At 38.4% G+C, this 18,198-nt stretch overlaps 1 protein-coding gene across 1 annotated transcript in view; it reads right to left on the bottom strand.

Moving 5' to 3' along the window:
* The window catches only part of NRDE2 (NRDE-2, necessary for RNA interference, domain containing), a gene marked incomplete at its 5' end in the record, with an annotated part of 22,479 nt that extends 9,165 nt beyond the window's left edge, over positions 1-13,314 (bottom strand). Inside the window, 6 exons of the mRNA XM_009075616.1 lie at positions 1,844-1,977; positions 5,452-5,854; positions 6,053-6,515; positions 8,864-9,013; positions 11,524-11,742; positions 13,206-13,314. Of these exons, the coding sequence (XP_009073864.1) occupies positions 1,844-1,977; positions 5,452-5,854; positions 6,053-6,515; positions 8,864-9,013; positions 11,524-11,742; positions 13,206-13,314 (1,478 nt within the window). The remainder of the gene's footprint in view (positions 1-1,843; positions 1,978-5,451; positions 5,855-6,052; positions 6,516-8,863; positions 9,014-11,523; positions 11,743-13,205) is intronic.
* Positions 13,315-18,198: the final 4,884 nt, after the last annotated feature.

The following is an 18,198-nucleotide window of genomic DNA, read 5'->3' as shown; positions in this document are numbered from 1 at the left end:
TCAGCAGGAGCAACTGAGTACTTCAATTATGCCTGTGGCACATCAGGACTGTCATCAGCTCTTCTCATGAACGTATTAGGCTTGAAAGAAAGCAAAATACTTTTGTGCCCAATGTCCTGTGTAGATCCTTCAAGGATAAAGATCCCAAGTCCCTAACATGTGGCTCTCAAAACCCAAATCTCTCCTCCTCCCTAACCTCCATGGCACCACGAAGAATTTGGCTAATGGAATGGTAACTCAGACAATCACACACCTATGGTCAAATCAAAATGTTATGGCTGAATGTAAATATGACTGGACTAAGGACAAGAGGAAAACTCAGTAAGGCCTTTCATCTCTCAGGTTTCAGGGTGGTCAAACAGTTCAGGGCACTTTCCAATGAACCCGATGTCCAGGGTTCTAGTCCTGATTTTGTCACTGCCTGTATGCAGTTGGTCATCTCTAGATTCATCAATTCCTCCCCTGCATTGTGTATACTTAGCTCTAATGACCATCTCTCTCCTATTAGATGCTTCTGCTGTGTACCAAACCTCGGCTTGGGCATTAAGATGTGACTGTTAATACAAATATTAACAACCAAATTGACTTTCAGGAAAATCAAGCATCAACACATCAGAAAATGCAGAGCTTACAGCAACTGCAAAAATCTAATTCTGCTCCTCATGGAATTATTCTTTGCTGCAAGTGAGAAAGTGAACTGTGAAAACAGTACAAAACAAGTAATTCAAGACTGAGTCATAAAGCTTCTGTAAGAGAGCAGAATGTGCCATCAGCTGTAAATCTAGCATTTTCCTATTTTCAAGAACTGCACTTTCCAACCTAAACACTGTCCTTTTAAAATGAGGCTCATTTTCATCTTGCTTTCTTAAGAGTTTTTAAAGACTACAGATAATCTCACCATTTTTCAAATGACTGGAACTATAACTTGAGCTTTACGTGTGTAACTATACCAAATCTCCTGTCCTACATTAAGGATTGAACTCTAAACTTTTGGCTTTGACACCACCATTATTTATCCTGTAAGATTTCTCCATTTGTGCATCACAGCATGAATCTAGAGAGCAAAAGATGGAGTCTCAGTAGTGGTTGCTGGGGAATAAGGTGAGATAACAGAAGCAAATTCGATTTCAGTCCTCTAGAGCAGCTCAGCTGCCTACACAGTGACCCTCTCTACCAACATTAAAAAGGACACAGCTCCAAACAATTCAGTGGGATGATGCCACACTGGCATCAGCCACCTCTAAATATTAATCTACTGATTACTACTGGGGTGCATGCCCAACATTCTCCTGAGCAAATTAAGTGAAAAATCGATTCAGTACTTTAGTGGAATAAGCTGAATAGAATCTCATGGGTCAAATAAAAGACACTTGAGAGCATGAAGGTGTTCCTAATGTAGACATCAGACAAATGGAAACAGATAGCAGAGAACCTAAGAGATATTTGCATGAACTGTCCAGAACAGAAAGAGATTTTAGGTCCTCTCAGCTTTCTCCATCAACAGTAACAAAACAACAGCAACCTAGGGGAAAAGCAGCAGGGCAAGTGCTAACTAGACACAGGCATTGCTCAGCCAGCCCATTTTTTTCCATCTTTAATTAGTAAAAAAGAAGACATAAAACAACTGGTTATCAGACTTGTATTATATACAGTAGAAGCAGCTGCTTAGCCTGTAGTTGCAGAGGACCCACAGCATTTTTTCAGTGCAACCATTACCTTGAAGAACCACTAAGCCGTGATTCAAAATACTTCCATATGCCCTTACAAATTCATCAACAATTCTCTGGTACAACATTCTCTGTAATACATAAGGACACACACCCATTTAAATGGAAATTGCTACCTGTCCCCTTGTTGGCAGATCTTTAACACTGTCAGGTTTAAAGAAGGTGAAGTCAATCAGAGCCTGAAACAAGGACACTGCTTTCTCAGAATGGCCAGCCTGTCTCAGGAAGTGGCACTGCTGAATAAATATAGCTGTAAAGAAGAGAAAATGTTAGTACTTCAAATAAATTTTGGTGCAAAATAGCTTATTACAGCCCACAAATACACAAAATCCATGCACGAAGTGCTGTAGAGCATTGGAACAGTATCAAAATCCAAAACACGGAGTAAGCAGCATAAACAGTTGAAATTTTCAGTTTAATTAGCTTTAAGACCACCCACTTTACATGTGAGATGACTGGTTACTCATGCCCTACATACACTGTCCTTGTTGATGCAAAAGATAGACACGATGGCCCCAACTTAAGTGCATCCAATATCTGTCAGTGGGTCACAGCCCTCTTAGAAGATTCTGGGCATTACCACAATGCACATGGTAAGTGATAGCAACAAAAATCCTTCTTGTTTTGCATGACATAGTTACCCTGGTAATATACCATTTTCACTCCAATTGTCACTCCTATTTTCTTTTCCTTTACATAAGAACTGAGTTAAGAGACGTCCAGTCTTCTGGACAAAGAATTACTGCTTAAAAGTAGAGAAGAGTCCTATCCCCTGCTCTTCAACAAATTATTTGTGTAGTCACTGCCATATCCATACTGCTCCGAGCCTCTGACTCAGCTTAAGAAAGGAAGCAAAGCCCCAGTTTTTCTATTCAAATATTTGCAAAGAGAGTCTAAAATGAAAGAGCTGGAGAAGTAACAGCTATTACAAACACCTCTACTACTAGGCAGTTGAAGGACATTTCAGAGTTGCTCCATCACTCCAGATTACACTCCAGTCTTAAAAAAATAGAGGCTGTTACAAAACCAAATTGCCTTAAATCATAATCTTAACTGGCCTGCAAAACAAAAATCCAAACCCATAAATTAGGACTTAAATAATTTATTGACACTTTTGAAACAAGTATTTTAAAAACTATTGTTTCTTCACTAAACACATTTGGCTTCAGAGGGTTTTAAACAATCAAAATGTTTAGGTGTCTAAATAACACAGGCTAATGGCACAGGTTAGGATCAACTACCTCTAATGATCATCATCTTCTTCTAAAATAAGAAGTGGAAAATAATTTACTCCTTTTACCTGCGTTCAGGTGCACATAAAAACTTGAATTTAGCTAGAATATACAAACTAGGCATTTAATCCAATTTTTATGCAAAGTAAATGATTGTTTATGATGACAAAGACTGAGTTTTCTGAAGATACATGAACAACAAAAACAATGCTTAAGTGTATAACAAAATCCTCCAAGGTACTGTAACCATTTAGGCACTGTGTCCTGCTGACACTGAAAAAGTTGTCCTTTTCTAGTCTCTCAACTTCAAAAAGATAAACTTTGATTAAAATAGTCTGAATTTAGAGAATATCTCATCAGGATTTGCTGCCAAACTGAAGCCAAAAATAAGTTATAGCATAAGAGTTTCTGCATGATAAAAAAGAGATATTTGAAGAAATTATTCAATCAGCATTTTCTTTGTGGTAAAAACTCAAATGAGCATGAATACATACTTAATTTAGTCTATACTGCTAAGACACTCTGCAGCTGAACTGACCTAAAAGATAAGGATATTTCTCCCCATCAGGTAGGTATGGTTTGAAAAACATGAATCCCTTTACACAGCAAGAGTTGAGAGGGCTTTACCTTCACCTACTTTATATTAATAGTTCCTAGAAAATTTTAAAGTATTATAAATTTATATCTCAGAATCTGTGTAGAAACCGAATCTATCACTTTAAATTCGGTTTTGCCTTTCTCGAATTTCATGTTTTAAGAACCCACCCACCTATTTCCAGCAGCTAGTACTGCACACCGCACTGAACACTAGATGGCACAGTCCACCACTATTTACCATGAGCTGCTACACGTCGTCCTCAGCAAAGGTCAAAGGTTGAAGATGCATCCACACTGCTACCACCTCTTAATTACTTTGTGAAACAATCTGTCTATTTATCTTAACGGACAATTGGGTAATCTTCCTAATAAGTACACTGCCAGTTAAAAACTCAGCCCAAGAATTATACAGTTGAGTCACTAATAAAGAAAGACATCTCAAACCAAGAAGTCTCCCACTGGAAATCTCTCTACTCCTAGCATTTGAATTCCAAAGGGGAAAGAAAATCTTTGACAGTGTCCATAAACAAATCACTCTAGTCTTAATACAGAACAGTAAGATGTTATTTGTGTTTCTGTTCCACTCTTAAAACTGAATTCATTTTCCTTTTAACCTCTCTATGGACAGTGCCAGAAAAACAGTATTTTGCAAAACATTTAACCAGTTTTAGTTAAAGCAACTCTATTAAAAGACAAGTTACTCATAGCAGTTGACAAATAGTATTTAATGAGTCAAATATCTTCAAATGTGTGCAGGGAAGCAAAAACAGATTCTGAATAAAACATATGTCCTGAAAATCATTCATTGTGATTAGTGTACAAAGTGACTGAAGTGCTGGAAATCAGAGACAGCAGAAGCAATTATAAGCTATCAGGCTGTACAATATCCACCTGCCAGCACAGGATTTTTCCTTTGCAGCACTTTTTCCAGTACTTGATCCAAGATGAATCAGCTGAAGACTGTACAGGATCTGAACACCTGAAACTGATTTGCAAACCCATATCTCAATCTGTAAGTCCAGACTGGATACTGCAAACCAGACAGCATCACTGCTCAAACAGCTGTTACAGGACTCAGATGAAAACAATGTCTCTTGGACTATGCCATCTGTGAGCAAAGGTGGACTCCTTCATAACAGTCACTTTAAGATTAAAAATAAATTTAAAAGGAAAAAAAACAAGGACAAAATAATCATGGTAACACTAGTATTTCCCCCTTCTTGGCACATTGGCAGATTAACAATCACAATGACACTCCAAGGTAGAGAAACAAAACTGAAATGGGATAGGTTGTCGCTTAGCACCAAATAAATTTAAAGATCATGTCAGAGATGAGCATGAAGTCGTTCTTCCCTGGATCCAGTCCAGCATCCTAACCATCTGACTAAACTGTTCCAGGGATAATTACGTAATAAAGTGGTAGATATATGCATAGAACAAATACAAAAGGCATGAGCACAGTTTAGACTTCTCCATCTACAAACTGTGATGCTCAAGGTAATTTCACATCAGACTTCCCATGTCCCTTCTCTTTTCTGGATTAAAGTAATTAGCTGTGAAACTTCTGAACAAGAGGTAATTGTTTTTCTCACAAGCCAACCTTTAAACAGCACATCTCTTGGCTTCGACTCTCCAGTCCTGACAAGGTACTATAAACCACTTGGCACATTAAGCTTTACTGGATGTTGTACTGCAAACTCTCCTGAGGAAGAAATAGATCTGCTATATCCATATTTGGTTGGAATGTCTGCTTTAATTCTCAGCTAAGAAATCAGTATGGCAGGCATTTTGAAGAGAAGAAAAGCTGCATGTAATACATAGGAAAGTCTATTCTTAATGCAGTTAGCTCCTAGGAAGACCAATCTGACCACAATATGGAACAGAGAGAACCTTACCCAGCATAGCTTCTTCTGTGCCAGGCAGCAGAGGGTGAGATACCATGCTGCCATCCTGTACCGCTGCCAATGTTGTCAAACATTTTCCATAGAGACTATTGATTTTTGAAACAGAAAAGGTGGTGAACTGACTTTGACAGAACAGAAGGTATTTCTTCCACATCTCTGGATTATTGGGATGTAAGAAAATTAGCTTCTGCCATTCTTTGATCACAGCTGGTGGTTCCCAGAACTCTGTGCACAGCTTCAGCCTGGCAAGTTTCAGATCAACATTACTTGGATTACTTTCAATTGCCCTCTCTAAAATAGCCAGTTTCTTTTCCAAGATTAACTTCAGTGATTTTCTTCTTACTTCCTGCTCTCCTTTACTGGCATAAAGGCTAGGTCCTCTCATTAATTCATCCTTAAAACAAAAAGAAACATCATTACAACATAGGAAGAATCACCACTAGAATCACAAGAATGCTGACACTTGTGAAGATGAATTAACAGCTCATTCTTCACCAACAGAAGATACACAGTCCTGAACAAATCAAACTACAATATAATGGTAATGTATTTACTACTTACAATAAGCAACAAGGTCTGTTAGAATACATACCTGAAAAGAAATAAATTCCATCCAAGCATTAATATCTCTCGGGTTTTCTCTGACTTTCTTGTTATGTTCTTCCACCTTTGCCATTAAAATGGAGTTCATGTTTATCCCAGGCTCTTGAGTTGTTTGCTGCGTAGTTACAGACTCATTGTCTGCACTCTTGCAACCTTTTCCTTGTAGCCACACTGTAGTTGATGCATCATAAATCCCAAGAGGATTTACCTCTGTTGTGTCAGAAGGATCACCAGTTTCCGTTTGGCAAACTGGTATAAAAGTAGCTAGGTCAGATGGAGAGCTTCTCTTGCAAACAGGAATGCTATCTATGTTCAGCATCTTCACATTGTCCTTTGTGAAGTAGCGCTCAGATTGCCTCTGTACTTGCTTCCTTTTTGATGTAGAACTGCCCCAACTTATACACTGTTTCTTTGCATCTATGCCAAGACAGGATTCTCCTTTCCTTTTATACCTTATAAGGGAAAATACAATTGAACATCTCCTAAAACACACATCAGAAAAGATGCCTTCTTTTTGAAAGAAAGCATGGAAGAAACACTTTCATTCAAATTGACCCAAATAACATATGCATAGACCTTCAAAAGTTTAAGAACCTGGTAACTTTCATCTTATTTAGCATTTCAATTTGAAAATTTTTTCGGTGTCATCACACTTTTAATATCAAACTAATCTTCCTAACACTATCTGTCATACTCAAGCAGAAGAAAAAGCTTTTCTCTTCATATCATTTTAAGCCATATAGGCAAACCAGGAGAAAGAGCAACAGACAACATTATTTAGGGCTACTTAGATTAGATTATTTTAAACTGAAAGTCAGACATCAGTAGTTCAGTCCAGTAATTTCCTCCTGTATTCTTAAACCTCTGTTCATTTTATATGCCCAGAATTGGGCAGGAGGGTGGAGAGACAAGAGAGACCAGGTTCATAAAGGCCACAATAATCCTATGGATTGAGAATGGAAAATACCATTTTAGAATATTACCAGAAATGTCATTTCAGTGGCAGATACAGTGATGTGCAACGCTAAAATACTACTTTCCATCTCAGAAAACAGCTGACAATCCAAAGGTGGCAGAAAATTGAAATGAATTGTAACCAGGCAATTTTTATTACAAAGGCATACAGCACTACAAAAATACAACCCATAAATTCTCCCTCCTCCACAAATAATTACTTTTTATATGCAGTAAACAATATTCCTTGAGAACATCAAGAAGTAAGTGTACATACATAATGCACAAGCCAAATACAGGCTCCTTTAGATGGACTTGTGTGTTAATGCAGGGAGATGTTCTGAGTGATCATAGTACCAGTAACACACTAAGGACGTTGAATACCCAATTTCACCTATGCTAATTTGAAATGTAGCATTTACTAAGAGAGGCAAGTAAACTTCTTGACAAATCTAGTATGAAATAACCAGCACCTTCATTTCCCTTTCAGACACAGAAACAGAACAATAGAGATCAAAATGGGTACTTGCCCAAAGATGATCTCTAACAGAACCTGGGATTTCTGACCTCAAAACCATGTCTTTAACCTGCTCCATGCTGCCTTCTCCAGATGGCAGTTCCACAAAGTCACATGCCTGCGATTTGCTACACAATGTTTTTTAGAAACAATAAAAATAATGCACTTTATACCAATTATTTCATGCCATCTTTTGCCTTTTAAAGTATTTATCAAAGAATCATAGAATGGTTTGGGTTGGAAGGGACCTTAAGGAACATCTTGCTCCAGCCCCATGGGCAGGGACACCTTTCACTAGACCAGGTTGCTCAAAGGCCCATCCAGCCTGGCCCTGAACACTTCCAGGGATGGGGCACCCACAATTTCTCTGGGCAACAAGATCCAGTGTCTCACCACCCTCACAGTTAAGAATTTTTCCTAATATCCAATCAAAACCTACTCTCATTCAGTTCAGACCCATTCCCCCATGTCTTCTCTCTACACGCCCTTGCAAAAAAACTACGTCCATCTTTCTTGTAGGCTCCCTTCAGGTACTGGAAGGCCACAATTAGGTCACCCCAAAGCCTTCTCTTCTCCAGGCTGAACAATCCCAACTGTCTCAGCCTTTCCTCATAGGAGGCATGCCCCATCCCTCTAATCATCTAAGTTCCTCCTCTGGACTTGCTCTAACAGGTCAATGTCCTTCTTGTACCAGGGACCCAGAGCTGGATGCAGTACTCCAGGTGAGGTCTCACCAAAGCAGAGCAGAGGGACAGAATAACCTCCCTCTCCCTGCTGGCCACTCTGCTTTTGATGCAGCCCAGTACACAACTGGCTTTCTGGGCTGCAAGTGCACACTGTTGGCTCATGTCCAGCCTCTCACCCACCAGCACCCCCAAGTCCTTCTCAGCAGAGATGCTCTCAATCCATTCATCTCCAGCCTATATTCATACCAGGGACTGCCCAGACCCAAGTGCAGCACCTTGCAGTTAGTCCTGTTAAACCTCATGACATTCCCAGGAGCTAACTTCTTGAGCTTGTCCAGGTTCCTCTGGATGGCATCCCATCCCTCAGGCATGTCAACCACACCACTCAGCTGGTGTTGTTGGCAAAATTGCTGAGGGGGCACCCGATCCCACTGTCCATGTCATTGTCAAAGCCAAGAAATAGCACTGGCCCCACTGCAGACCCTCAAGGATATCGGCCCAACACCAAGTCAAATTTTGAAATCAACTCTTCAGTTATCTTACTTCCTCACTTCCCATATGAAGATGTCACAGCCAGACTCAAGCTAATGTATCTTGAGTTAGTGACTGTGGTAATTTGAGTACCAGGAGAAAACATTTGTACCTTGCTATGTCCCCTCGATACAAGGACTTGTAGGTCCAGTTTGCAGGGTCTGGTTTCTTGTCTATTCTGAAGGTGTCTGCTGTGAAAGCCTGGACATCATCAAGCCAAACAGAGCGACTGCTGGTAAGATTAGATGTTTTCTTATCTAGGCTGCAGAAAAGGAGAAGGATATTCTAATCATTTGTGCACGTATTCAACATTTACAAAACCCAAGAAACATTCAATTTCTGTAGTCCATAATCATTTAATTTACTCAAAGTCACGGTACGCAATCCATTAGAGAATCACAGAATGTTTAAATTATTGCAAAGTCAGTCCCATACTTGGAAAAGAACAACTAGAAATGTGCTAATAGGATCATCAAACCAAAACACAAACACTCTGAACTGCCAAAAATTGAATTTACGATTATGAAAGGTAATAACTGGATTTAACCAATCAATCCAATCAATTGCTTGGCAAACTATAATCCAAAAGCCATATATTTCTATTTCTAAAATTTAGTTTTGTCTCAGCAAGATGCTACTACGAAGAAAAAGAGGACAATCTGTAAGAGGATTGTGCTGATTAGCTGTAATTATACCCACACATTTGATAAAACAGTGTGTGTCAGTGGTTTATGGGTTACAGTTAAACAAATGAACTTCAGTGGAATTTGCCACCTGCCTCTGAGCTGTAGACAACTATGAACTTTCAATATGAATTCATGTTGCAAATACCTGAGTTTTATAGTCTTGAGAAGTTTTCTAGAATTTCACAAGACCTTTCACATTGAAGCAATTTTGTGGTTCATGTTTCAAAACCAGTCCCTTGAAAATTCCATATTCTCTCAGTATCAATGATTTATGGAGAGAAGTAAAAATAGACACCATGAAACAACTTCAACACTTTAATTTGGGCAAAGCACTGTCTGGTTGGCCCAATCTAGCAAACAGCTGATGAACCAGGTCCAGACACCCTTCCAGCAAAGACGAGTGATGGGGCAGAGAACAGAATGGTTTTAGCATCCCAATGACTTTTACTGCCCTTCTTCACAGCCAAGTAGGCCTTAGCCACCACAACCCAGCAAGAGTTCCCATAAAGGAGCAGGGGAGTGTGGCTAGAGTTACCAGACAAGACCTGCAATACCACTGCTACTCTTCCATAGGGAAATGATGTCAGGAGCCCTTGGCACAGACACATGCCCACAATCCTGTGCTTTCAGCCCCTGGTTCAGCTGCTTTGAGAAAAGTAGTAAATTGGGGAAAATCAAAGACTACTTGGACTACACCCAGCTGTAACAATTCCTCAATGTCACCAAATCACAGAATATTCAGAATTGGAGGGGACCCACAAAGAGTCCAGCTCTTGGCCCTGCACAGGGCATCCCCAAGAATGACACCACGTGCCTGAAAGCATTGTCCAAATGCTTCTAGAACTGTCAGGCTTGGTGCTGCGACCACTTCCCTGGGGAACTGTCCCAGTGCCCAAATGCCCTCTGGGTGAATAATCTTTTTCTCATATCTAACCTAAACCTTCCCTGACACAACTGCAGGCCATTGCCTTGCGTCCTGTCACCGGTTGCCAGACAGAAGAGGCCAGTGCTTGCTCCACCACTTCCCCTCGTGAGGAAGCTGTATACAGCAATGAGATCTCCCCTCAGTCTCCTCCAGGCTGAACAGACCAAGTGGCCTTAGCCACTCCTTGTATGGCTCCCCCTCAAGGCCCTTCACCTCCTTCTCTAACCCCACGAGTAGCTGCAGTGTATGAATTAGAGCCAGAGCTGCTGATGCCAAAGAAAACACAGGAACTAGGCAATCAGAGAGAGGCAAAATGGCTGCTCAACCTAGTAAGCATGACGAGAACCAGGGAAAGGTGACTTGCAGAGCCAATTGGATAGAGCAACTTTGAAATGTTCAAAACCCAACAGACTGAGAAAAGCACCGCTACATGTGCCAAACCTGAACACTCACTGCATTCACAGAACCTCTTTCACTGCTCAAAGGTCATGACAGTCACTACATACCTATTTTCTTATCCCACAAAAAAATGACATCTCCACTAATTGCACAGTACTTAAGAGCTCTTGGAATTAACAAAGAAGCTCTAAGCAAAACGATTTCAATTGTTCAAATACCAATATAGATGTACTACAAGCAGGAAGCATGAAGCACTTGGATAGAACAATAAATGGCTGGATATAAAAGAAATGTTAAATCATACAACAAACTTTGCCTTCATATTAAAAAAAGGAAATGTTAACTCTGTGAGGGGGAAGTTATATTACAAGGCAAACACAGCTGTACATTAAGACTTCTGCACTAATTAAGAATGTTCCATGCAATCCCTCTCCAATCTCTCCCAAAAGGAGATCCATGAAAAGAAACAAGATGCTTACAAAAACTAAACATAAGCCTCTACACGTCTTAAAAAAATTGTTTCATTACCACTGTACCATGCTGTGATCTGCACAACAGTACTTCACTGAATATTTCAGTCACAGCTTTTCAATATGATTAAACAAGTAGTTCTAAATCTATTTTAATTGCTTTGAACGAAGGTTTAGTCACATACAGCTTAGAAAAAAAAAAAGATCAACCAGCAGTAAGAATTTCAGTTGAAGAGACAAGTACAAGAACACAGTGAATGCACATCTTGCATAATGTTAAATATATACATACTTTGCTGCTGCTTCCCTTTCACGATTTCTGCCACTTCCTTTGTCCTTGCTGTGCTTAGTGTCCACGTCTGATTCGCTGCTACTGGAGTCCCCTCTGGCTTTCTTTTTTGCCTTCTTATAGTGGTGATGATGCTTCTTTTTCTTTTTCCTTTTCTTACTTGCCTGTTTCAGACTCTCATCGGTATCACTCTCCCCTGACAACTCAGATCTTGAGGCAGTCCTGCTTGGAACCAAGTATATACATCTACATATACATCTAAGTAGTAACACTGTAAAGCAATACCCCTGTAAGAAAGTTCTGAGCCTTTTACCCTTTACCTTTATTCTCCTTGTATTTTTGGAGAAGTTAGCAGTAACACATACAATGAAAGTGATATAAATCTGCATTAAGTAACAACTATATTTTTCAGCTGCTAGAATTACTGACAAACAGTCTTAACATTTTCATTGTCAAGGCATTTTCATGCATGATCTGTACACATATCCATCTTAACATTGCCAAATTAGAGATGACCAAGCTGATAAAATTTCCTAACTTTGCTAAACAACTTAGGTCAAGCTAAAAGACTGAGAAATCTTTCAGGGTGATCTGCAAAAAAAGAAAATATTCACTTTTTTCTGTTTCTTAATTATCATATAAGAAATATCAAAACCATACTTTTAAAATCACTTCCAGATGGGAGATTCAAATCTCACCAACCAAGGAACAATTCTTTTATGACTAACAAATTAATGTTAAAATGTAATGCAATATAATATAATAACAAACACTACACTCAACAGACAACTGAGTTTTACTTCGAGATCACACAAAGGACACAGTTTTGGCAAAACACATGTATATCATTGTACATACACTTCCATATTTAATAATCAAAAGAATAATGGAGGTCTTCTCTAACCCTTAATTAAAGCATGAGCTCTTTTTAAACCTTTTTTCTGGAATCTTTCTATAAGAGAAAGGAGTGACAAGTCTCAGTATTCCCAATGTGCCAATAAAAGAAAATGTGGGGTTTCAGCAAGGTATCTCAAGTAACAGCCCATACACAATTTTTAAGGACAGTAAGAAAAAAGAAGCCATGCAAGAACCATTAGCAGGCCTTTAAACTAACACACACACACTCCTACAAACCATTCACCCTTCTGATTCTCTCCCCTCCATCCCACTGGTTGGGGAGTGAGTGGCTGCATGGGACTTGGCTGCTGCCTGGGGTTAAACCATGACAACATGTAATATTTCATTAATTCACATCTTCCAACTAGTTTTTGAAACATAAAAAACTTGACTGTGAAATGGCTGACTGATCTAGTATTCAAAGAGAAATCCTGAAGATGATACTTAACCTTTACATTATTTCAAGGGTCACTTAGGACATTCAAAAGCTAATGAAAAACCATGATCATTCAGTTCCCTTTCCATTCCAAAATAACAATGATTTAAATGTAGCTCTGAGAAAAAGAAAATGGGAATGTAATTGCATAAGTGTAATTTCTCATTATTTTAAGTTAAAGGACATGGAAGCATTATTCATACTTTAATACATGACTCAGTTCGGGCCTTTTTAAATCCTGAAAAGTGGAATCAAAAGCAGCTTTAGCTCCTGATTTTGGTCTCATACATAACAAAAGATAAGCAGGACAAAAGAAAAAGGCTATTTTAGAAGACTTTGAAGTACAGTCTACCTTAGTGGTGGTGATTTTTCAGGGATGAGATTGGCACCTTCTGCAGTGCGCTGGTGCAGGACTAGTGCATCTTCTGTCGAGAAGCTTGGGTTACTCAGCCAGTCCAATTCTGCAGGTAGAGAAAAGTGGGAGATCAATACAAATTAGCTTGCTGTGCTTTTTTAAGCTGGGGGTTAATCTAGTCAGCAGACAGCTAAAGACACAGTAAATGTCGCCAAGTCATGTGTAATAATTGAGCATATTGGAAAGCAGTGCATGAAACCTCCATTCAGTTCCCCCTGAAAGCTGACACTATGTTAAATACACAGCTTTATGCTTTCAAAAACCCAAATCTGCCCAATATCAATTTTTACCACATATATAAGATTGTACCATATATACATATATATATACACCATATATATATTTAACCATATATATAAGATTGTATATATATATATTATATATATATGAATCTTATATATATAAGATTTACCAAGTATATAAGATTGTATATTTATATACTGTATAAATTTATGTTATCTATGCATCATCAGATCTACTGTATCATAATATAGGCTAATTTTAATATACATTACTTTTAATATATTATATACAAAATGTAAATATTTACAGATTCAAAGAGTGAAATTGAAAAAATTACAGAAGGGCATAACTAAACAAAATGTATAGTTAATACAACTTATACAAACTAAAAGTGTACTTTACTCAAACTACAGAAAATATTCTTAACATGATTTTATTGATAGGGACACCCATTACTGATAAGAATACTCAAGTGTTCTACACAAGGTCAAAACGTGCCACTGGATTCTCAGTTCTCTAACCACTGGAATACCATTAGACTTTCCAATAGTGGGAAAAAAATGGCTATTTGATACTAATGTTGATATATTAGCCAGCATTAAGAATTCTGCATCTAGATCTCAGCCATGTCAGTCATCAGATCAGATACTGACAGGATGTGGAGGGGGAATTATTTGTCATAATTTTACTGACATTAAAAGTTCTATAACAATTCTCACAGAGATTTCATGCCTAGAATTCTTTTACATATGTGAAAATTTCTAACATAATAAGCAACAAAAGTTATTTTACTTAAGTATGGAATTTGACAGCAGCCTCTCCAGTGCCAGACCACTGGAGGCAACAACAAAAGGAACAAATTTGGCCTCCCTGCCTCTTCTCCATGCTCTTTACAACCATTTTTGCCTTGGTGTTCTTCCTGTCACATTCTTGTCTTTGTGCTCTTGGCTACCCTGACCTCTACTCTTTAAATAGCATGAACTCATTGTCTGCCAAGCCAAGCATCTCTCCTCCTTCTAAAGGATTTCTTTCAGAAAGAGTTCTTCATACCAAAACTTCTTCTTTTATCTCATGTACCTGAATTGTTGTCCACAAAAGGATTAAAAACAGATCAGGCTGCAAAAGAGTTTGTTAACCTAAGCTAAACTCCTCGAGAAGTACATGCAATACAGCATAGCTCCAGCTTGTGTTTCCCAAGAGACTGGTCCACTTATCAAAGGCCCCGTGGGGAGAGTGTCCTTCCCTGGCTTGAACCTCCACCTCTGTGCACAGCAGAGCCCACAGCTCATGGCACTGTCAGGACCAAAACACACCCAACCAATAGGCTGCAGAACACCACTGTGCACCATTTCCCTGCTCACCCAAACACAGGATGAAAATTAAAAATTCAGCTGTGTAATAAATATCCATATTACTGTGGCCTCCTGCCTGGCAACTGGAACAACCAAATCCAAGATAAATACACTACCCTACTTTGTTTTAAATCAACATGAGATTTTTTTTTCCCCTTCCAGGAAAATACTTAACATATATGAAGGCAAAATTAGAATAAAAATTGGAACCTTAGACCTGCAATCCTTACTTGCCTATTTCAAACATGATAAAATCTACTATTTAATTCCACTTAATCCACCCTGGCACAAATGCCTTCATTTTAAGGATATGTTTATGGTTTTAAAACTGTACATCTACAACAAAGCATTCTTCCAAAACCATGGTGAACTTAAAGGAGAAAGATTTGTGCTGGATAATATCGAAGCAACATTTCACTTGCCTAACAAAGTAATTATTCCCTCTGCTCCAGAATAGTGTCATGCAACAATAAGTTAATTTCTTATTTCAATCCTGTCAGAGATGCACTGAGAACTAACCTAAAATCAGAATTACTTCTTAGAAGTATTGCATTTAGTATTTTCCATGAAATACCAAAATGTTCCTCATGGACAAATCTCTAACCATTACACACTGAAAAACCACAGGGGTTAAATAAATTCATACACCTGAGAACTGCATAAGCAAATCAGAGCTGCTATTTCAGGTATGTCATGCAGTATATTAAGTGCTGCTTTACACGTGAGATTTGTGAAGTATTATTTATTAACATGGTGTTGATTTGAAAAACTATCTTCCTTACATTGAATTATTTCTGCTAACTTTGGTAATGAAGACAAGGTGTAAAGGAATTCAGGAGCAAACTGCAGTTCTACACTATTTTTTTCACTGGTCACACTCTGATCTTCATTAGACACAGTCAAATGCTGAGAAAGCACAATGCTCCAGACCACTCCAGATTTCAGTAAAGGCAACTCATCTGTACAAAAGCCTTTTATTTACTTACAGAAATAACAGAGACATTTAATTCCCTTTAAAAAATTCATCTTTGTTTGGATCTGCACTCTATTACCCAGATGGACCTAACCAAACAGGAAAATTTACTGGTTGGTAGATCTCTGGTGTAAAGGTGTATCCCATGACAGCATAAAACCATGACTTACCAGCTCCTTGGAGATCATTATTATTATCTGTTTCAAAGATATACAAACTTACCTAACTGATCTATGGCCAGATCTCCAATAACTTACTTTCAGGTAAAAAGATATTCTGTGTAGACTCTTGAGTTTTTCTTTTTAATAAAATACTTTTCCCTTTGTAACATGTATGCAATAAATAATTTATGAGTATTATTTTTGACAGAAATAAATTAATTTTAAGGTAGTTCTGTATTAAGGAAGAGAGAGAACTGAGGAAATTGGCTGGCAGCCATATGCATAGCAAGCATGCATGAATTCCATTTCCATAGAAAATCTGCCTTAAACATTGCAAAATAATGTCTACTATCAATATTAACTATTAGAGATGAACCTTCAAAATGTCATTTTGACTTAATTTTTCCAAAAGAATCTGTTATTCCCTTACAGATGTGAAGTCACTTGCAAACTTGGTGCAGTATGATTACAACAGTTAGCACAAGCAGAGTAAGTTTGGGGTCTTTTTTTTCATACTTTAAGTTATTGTTTCAAGGTCTCCAAGGAAAACTCACCTTGAAAAATGGAGTCATAAACACCAATCCCCTGCCTGTGTCTGTAGCTTGGTTCTACCTAAGCAGCTATGATCAAACTGCATCTTTAAAGCACTGAAGAATCACAGTGCAAGAACCAACCCCTGTCACACAGCCAATACACCTCTGTGGATACAGCAGGGAAATGTTCAGAATCCTCCAACTACAGTTTTTTTGCTGAACAATTTAATCAAACTGACCTAATACTTGGAAAGAACAGAACAATTTTTTCCATTATGCAACATGCAAGTCCAAACCACTTGTAAATAATCTCAAGTGAATCAGTTAGCTAGACACAAGCATTTCAAACATCACAGTGCATTCCAAACTTTCTAACACTCTCTTCATTTGTTTGGGGTTTTTATCTTGTGAAATGTCTAAAAGGTTTATCATTTTTGCAGACCAGATTTAGCATCTTAAACACAAAGCATAAAAAGATATAAAAGACTTATTTTGTGATAATATGCATCAGCTTGTTCCTGTTCTGCTCTACTTTCCTCATTTATGAGCACAATCACAGCAGCAATGCAATGACATTTTTATTTACAGTGCATGTCTACAGAAACAATTTGCAAGAGCTATGCAAAGCCTTTTGTTGCCTCTCAGAATCCTGAACCTCTGCTTTCAGCAAAAATCACTGCATTGTCTTACCTATAGCAGAGTTCAGACTGCAAACCATGGTGTGCATAATGCTTACCAATGTCAGCAGGGTTAATTATTACCACTGCTCTCTTCATGGCTACTGATAAACTTGCAATTGATCTTCTACCACAAACTAATTAAGCTTGATGACCTGATTGTAAGAAACCATATACAAAACTGCAGCACTCTAGAGGCTGCTGCAACTCAGCTGTCAGGCAGGATAGGAAGGCTAAGCAACACTTGTTTCAGGCAGCACTTGTACTTAGGAATGGTCTCAGAAGGTCTGTAAGAGCACGAGGCAGAGGTGGTTGGCAGAATGAAACGTGTTAAAATCAACATACTCTGGGATCACAGAATCATTAAAGTTAGAGGTGACCTCTAAGATCACCAAGTCCAACCATTAACCTGCCACTGCTGTAACCCCTAAACCATATCCTCCAGCATCAGATCCAGATGCCTCTTAAACACTTCCAGGCATGGTGACTCCACCACCTCCCTGGGCAACCTATTCCAGTGCCTGACCAACCTGACAGTGAAAGAACTTATCCTAACATCTAATCTGATGCTCTCCTGCCTCAGCTTATGGCTGTTCCCTCCAGTACCTGTATCATGATGGACTTTGGCTTCACATCAGCTCTGAGCAAAGAGAACCATCTACAGAGAGATACCAAAGTTGCCTGTCAAGTTCTCAGAAGCTGAACATGTGAAATTTGATATACGCCACCATAAATGTGGTTCTGAGTTAATACTTAATTTTTATAGCTTACACTAAAATGTCTTTGTCAGCAACAAAGTACAATATTGACTAAAACATAAACCAAATTAAGTTCAAGTTTTGTCAGTAATTCTCATACAAAAAAAGTTCCAGTATATCAAGACATAACAAGTAAAATTTGGACCCACAAGTCAATTCTACATCTTTTTCTGTATAATTTAATCTTCCACACAAGTGATCTGCAGTGACACAGACTACACTTAACAAACCTA

Source organism: Acanthisitta chloris, unplaced genomic scaffold (assembly GCF_000695815.1).
Source record: "Acanthisitta chloris isolate BGI_N310 unplaced genomic scaffold, ASM69581v1 scaffold3005, whole genome shotgun sequence".
Classification (NCBI taxonomy): domain Eukaryota; kingdom Metazoa; phylum Chordata; class Aves; order Passeriformes; family Acanthisittidae; genus Acanthisitta; species Acanthisitta chloris.
The sequence above is the reverse complement of the archived record's forward strand: the minus strand, read 5'-3'. Positions and strand labels throughout refer to the sequence as shown.